At 40.9% G+C, this 6,006-nt stretch overlaps 1 protein-coding gene across 1 annotated transcript in view; it reads right to left on the bottom strand.

Annotated features, from left to right (window-relative positions):
* Positions 1–754: 754 nt before the first annotated feature.
* Positions 755–6,006, bottom strand: part of LOC130127346 (integrin beta-3-like) — a 36,694-nt gene continuing 31,442 nt past the window's right edge. Inside the window, exons 14-15 of the mRNA XM_056296959.1 lie at positions 5,449–5,615; positions 755–2,204 (exon numbers count right to left, since the gene is read on the bottom strand). Coding sequence (XP_056152934.1) covers positions 2,136–2,204; positions 5,449–5,615 — 236 coding nt within the window. The 3' untranslated portion in view covers positions 755–2,135. The remainder of the gene's footprint in view (positions 2,205–5,448; positions 5,616–6,006) is intronic.

Below are 6,006 nucleotides of genomic sequence, written 5' to 3'. Positions count from 1 at the left end.
CATTATCCAGGAGGTTGAAAACGTGTTTAACGTTGATAGAAACAGGGCAGTGGGGGGTGGGCTCAAGGGGAAAGGGGCCAAAGCTGCTTTCCATACCTTTTGTTCACTATATATTTACCGTTTGTGCACAAGTCCCAGTGTTACCTGCTGCGTTAGGGACCGCAGAAGACACATGAGTGGAAGTGTCTGTTTTCGAAGCAAGTGATCATATTTATCTTTAATTATCATAACCGATACACAGATAATGTTACAGGTAGTCGCTGATGAGTTATGCAATTTATTAATTTTAGGCTCCTTCGAGGCAATCCCACTTTTATGAGCATAGTCTTGTTTTGTCGTTCAACCATACAAAATGCAGCCATCAGGTTTTGCAGAGAATATGCGATAGGCTATTAGATGCTATACGGCTAAAACCACATTTACATCACCAGGAGCCCCACTTGACGATAGGTTTATATGTGGTGTAGCACTTTATTTTTGTGATATCCGTGCAGTCCAGGAGGTGGAGGCAGAGCACTCTTTAAGGAGAGCCTGCAAGTTCTCTGTGGCTTTCCAACAAGATTTCCTAAAGTACAATGCACGAAAAAAAAGAAAAGAAGAAGAAAAAGGAAGAAAAAGAACAAAGAAGAAATCCTGAAGCGGTATGGGTGTAGGTGATTATCTCCATCAATATTGGAACATCGGAGGTCAGTTGGAGGGTTTAATACATTCCTTTGTGAAAACACATCAGAAAACACAACACATTGTGTTCGCTTTTGGACTGATTTAATAGATCATTTACTTGAAAATCCCTGTTGACACGTTATAACACATCACAGCCCCGCTCTTCTGCAGTGCAATGTCTGCATTGAACAGTTTAGCCCGATATGATTGTCTGGAGAGTCAGTGATATGCAACCTGAGCACACTTCTTGTGCGAAAAATGAAGCTTGTAACGAAACGCCGTGAGCTTAAAAACACACACTCAAGCAAAATATACAAACACAAATGTCTGCAGAATTCAATAAAGGTTATCCTCTAAAGGAATTGATGGGCATTATTTAAAAGAATTTTAAACACAAGAAAATGTGGCAGGTAATGCATTATTTAACTGAATGTGCCAGCTATAAAACGTCCAAATGATCAGTGTTCACTTTGAAATGAGACTCGAAGGGCATTGGGTTTCATTTAGCAAGTAACACACAAAGATTCCAAGATTCCAAGATAAACCTTGATAATGCAAAACCACACCAGCTGCATAGTAGTCACTATTATATCTTTAAAAACAGTTGACATAAATGATCCATTTGAAGAGTTTCTTTCCGAAACAGTATATGGCCTTTAAAAAAAAAAAAAAACATTATCACACAATGTTTTGCTCATAATGTTATCTTTGTACCACTTTGGGAATAAAACTCTAGATTTTGGTCCAGCTGCTTGCTTTTCTCACTTCAAAATGGGACTCCTCTTATATTCACCAAAATTACGCTAAAATATGAAACTACATCTCATATTGCTTGACAGAAACCTGGAACAGCTCAAATATGGTGTTTTACAAGACTAAGTGCAATGATATTATAAACAAAGTTGTGCTTGAAAGGAACCACTTACAGTATTTCATCCCCAGAAAACTGTACATTGTTTACTCAGCATAAAATGACAGGTCCTACAAAACCACATTATATCTTTGGCGTGTCACTTGCCTGAGTGTCGACTGTCCCAAAGAGAGTTTATCTTGCTATATTTGGAGTGAGTTCCACAAACAGGAAATCACAACAGCTCGATGAGGAAAAGATGGGTTGGTTTTTTTTTTTTTGCATCCGATTATCTGCCCTTTGCCTCATGTCATAACCTAAAACATGCCTGCACCCTCCCCTCTGTCAAGTCCATTGAAAAAATAAAAATAAAAAAAAGATTCTCAGTCTACTTGCAGCCAAAATGATGATCATCTTCCCTATCCTTGTTGTTGCACTAGATGCCTATGCTAAATCCATTAGAATATGTGTCCTGAATCATTTCTACATATTTACAATTACAGAAAATTCTTAAATATCGTCTCGTGACAGTAGAGGTCTGCACATGATTTGGTGGCCTTCCAGAAAGAACTGTTAACGTTCATTTGATCCTCTGTCGTTGGCTCTGAAATGTTCAGCAGCATCAATCTTTGCCTCTGTAAGTAATATTTGTGAAGGTGGATGTAGCGCCTTTGTACAGAGGGTTGTGTCCCTGTAAATCAGATAACAGACAGCATGTTAAGTCAGTATCTCAGCTTAACAGACATGGAGCAAATTACCATCATGTTTGAGGAGCTAGTGGTTGAAGATGGATTATAAGCAAATGTAGGCAAAAACCCCAAAGTGTCCCGGAAAGGAAATTTGTCAAGCAGCCAGGGTTCGGCTAAAATTTGTGGCGAGTTAAAAATGTTTCCATTTCTGTCAATTCTACACAATTATACTCAATATAGCCATATTTCCATGCTAGCAAGTATTCCATCTACAATGCAATGATCTATTTGTCTTAGACCTACTCAACATATTAAAAAAAAAAGCTGACAGAGAAGCTTTCTGATTAAAGAGAATATTTTCTGTAAGAGTGCTACTTAAGTAACTGTATGCAGATGTTCAATACTGAATAAACCTTTCTATGAAAAGTAGAATCTGGCAACCTGACTGTTCAGGACTGCAGACTGCTGCAAAGGACTGTAAAGACAGCAGCAAAAATCACTGGCATGGAGCTACCACAACTTCGTAATATTTACACCACTCGCTGCAAAAGGGAAGCTGAAACCATCATAAAGGACGCCAGCCACCCTGCCCATGTTCTGTTCTTGCTCCTTCAATCTAAAAAACACTACCGGAGCATCAAATCACACACCACCCGTCTCAGTAACACATTCTTTCCACAGGCGGTCAGGTTGTTATATTGTTATGTTATCATGTAAAGTATATTGTGTGCATAATGTATGAATTCATGTGTACATAGTCTGTGTAGGTCTGTAGAGTTGTTAGTGTTTTTTTTAGAGGGGGGCATGATGTGTCATTGTGTCCCTTGTGTTAAGGCAGAGAGAGCCAGAGCACAAGAATTTCATTGTATTCCAATACACACAAGAATAAAGTTGAATTTGAACTTGAATTATCGCTCACTCAAAGCTGAGAACTGCTAACGTACCTGTATGTACATATACAGATACATTAGCAGTTCTCAGCTTTGAGTGAGAACTGCTCAAATGCCCAACTTCAATGACAATATTTAAAAACAGTGGAAATACTTTGTCGAGCTAGAAGTAAAAAAAAAAAAAGCCTTCCTGTTTGTATCCAACAACTTTTTAAATTAAGAGAAAGAAACTATAATTCAAGAGGGTTGTGTATTTTTGAATCATGTAAAATGAGAACCAATGTAAAATACAGATGTGTTTCAGTTTCGGGAGTCAGGCTATGGAATGGTCTTAATGATGAGTCGCTGTTGAGCTTCAGAAAATCTTTAAAATGTAAAATAATTAAGGATTACAACTTAGTATACATTTTTCTTTTCTTTTTTTCCTTGCTTTTGTAACTTTGATATACTAGGTTAACTTAAGGCTGTATAGGATAGGCAACAATAAGCCTTGGGCTTTAGCCTATTTCTTTTTCAGTCACTGATTGAGTTTTGTTGTGTAAAAGGGACTGATGTAAATAGTATGTATGATGATGTTTTTTTCTTTTTTCTGTCTGTCGCATATGAACACAAATGTATGACTGAAATAAACCATTCGTTCATTCATAAACCTTTATCTTCAAAATAACTTCAAACTGCGTACTATGACACCACTCAGTGATGCTCCTATGCTTCTACATATTATTGTGCATCTGGTGCCTTGGAGCACTTCATCAATAAATGCCCAATGACAAATTAATCTGCTTCGTCCGGGTAGCGTAGCATTCTATTCCGTTGCCTACCAACACAGGGATCGCCGGATCGAATCCCCGTGTTACCTCCGGCTTGGTCGGACATCTCTACAGACACAATTGGCCATGTCTGCGGGTGGGAAGCCGGATGTGGGTGTGTGTCCTTGTTGCTGCACTAGCACCTCCTCTGGTCAGTCGGGGGTGCCTGTTCAGGGAGGGGGAGGGGGACTGAGGGGAATAGCATGATCCTCCCACGCGCTACATCCCCCTGGTGAAACTCCTCAATGTCAGGTGAAAAGAAGCGGTTGGCGACACCATGTGTATCGGAGGAGGTACCTGGTAGTCTGCAGCCCTCCCCGCATCAGCAAAGGGGGTGGAACAGTGACCGGGATGGCTTGGAAGAGTGGGGTAATTAGACGGATATAATTGGGGAGAAAGGGGGGGGGGTTAAAAATATATCTGGCTCGCTCTGAAAAACCTTGAAACTTTTGATATTTAGGGACTTTTAGACGGGGGACTGATTTGGTTAGTTTACCTATTTGCATAGACAATTTGATTTAACAGTACACAGCAAAGTGCAGCAACCCTCCACCCATTCCTATACTTAGCACTCCAGTGGAGAGGGGGCAACAGGCAATCGTGGCATATGGACGGTACACTTGGGTGCACAACGCCACGAAATAGACTACTTTGTAAAGCATTCAGCAAAAACAATATAAATGGTCCTTCGGAGCCCTTAGCCATTTGCTGCCCTGGGAGACTGTTTGCATTGTTCTACGCCTGTTCTACGACCACCAATTTATACCTTATAACACTGTTAAATTACCCATCTGCATCTAATGTATCTAACCAATATAACTACATCAACTGTCCAACCGGTCAAGTTTATCACTATGAATCATGCCAACACTTTTCAACTGCTCCCTAAACACAAAATACTACCAAATACACTAGCACAACTGCAATCACTGAAATTATCATTTCATCATGACTATATGGCATCACTCCTTTACTGGGAGGTGAACTTGTAATTCATGCAAATGTGTTACCTTAAGCAAATGTCTCTTGTATTTGTGTCCCATATTCAAAGTTCCCGTTTAAACTAGCAGGGTTTCAGGCTGCCCATGGGGGAGATTTGTGTGTGTGAGGCCACAGTGCTTCCAATTAAGAGTAAAGGATAGTTAACGTCAGCTAATTTCATACCCAGCCCTTCCTTAGGGAGCAGTGGCTGCTTTTTGTTCTGCTGGAAGTAACAGCATGTCACAAAATAATAAAAAACATCCGCAGCAGCAGAGTGAGAAAGTGTGTGTGTGTGTGTGTGTGTGTTCTGGAATTCTAGAGAGTGTGTTTTTGTGCGACTGTGTGTGTGATTGGGGGTGGGGGGGGGTCACAGAAGTATTGGCTGGTACAATAAGGTAAAAATCAAAATGTTGAATTTTCAGTTCAACTCAAAATAACCAGCAGTACAAGTGCTTTGGTCTTGTAAGTGGCTTACTGGAACCAGATCAGTACTTTCCATATATAGGCTGCAAAACACTCGTACATCAGTATCAGTGGACATGCTGCCTTGCGCTATGCTTGCTCACCGTGTCCCACTTAGCGCGAGCTCGCTCCTCCTCAAATTTGGCAAACTCCCGTCTGTCATGGATGGTAACAAGCAGCTTCCAAATGAGCAGAGCTGCTAACCCAAGGAACAAGATGGCCCCCGCCACTGACAGAAGCACCACCAAAATGTCTGGACCCTTAGGGCAGTCTGCAAGGAGGGAGAGAGAGATAGAGGGATGTTACAAGACCAGAAGGAAAGGATTTGACAGAAACCGTGGCAGGGGGAAGTCTGATCTCACATATCTGTTTCCTCCTTCTAGTATTATTCTTGTGATGACTTACAATGGAAAATGTTGCATGTGGCTGTGGCGGTTAATGCTTCAGTTTCTGTTTCTAATCTTCCTGTTAGTGACACATGAAGATACCGTGACACACAAGAAACCATAGGTCACAGATTATTGTCACAGATGCACCTTTGCACTTTCAGGTCACTGTAATTATCATGGCCGCTCCCGGTCCAGCCACTCCACTCTTGGTTTCTCTGTCTCATGTCTTCTCCTGCTCTGACACCATCCCAGTCCTGACTCCTGTCCAGTTTT

Source organism: Lampris incognitus, chromosome 17, assembly GCF_029633865.1.
Source record: "Lampris incognitus isolate fLamInc1 chromosome 17, fLamInc1.hap2, whole genome shotgun sequence".
Taxonomy (NCBI): domain Eukaryota; kingdom Metazoa; phylum Chordata; class Actinopteri; order Lampriformes; family Lampridae; genus Lampris; species Lampris incognitus.
Note: the sequence above shows the minus strand (reverse complement) of the source record. Positions and strands in the feature narration are given on the sequence as shown.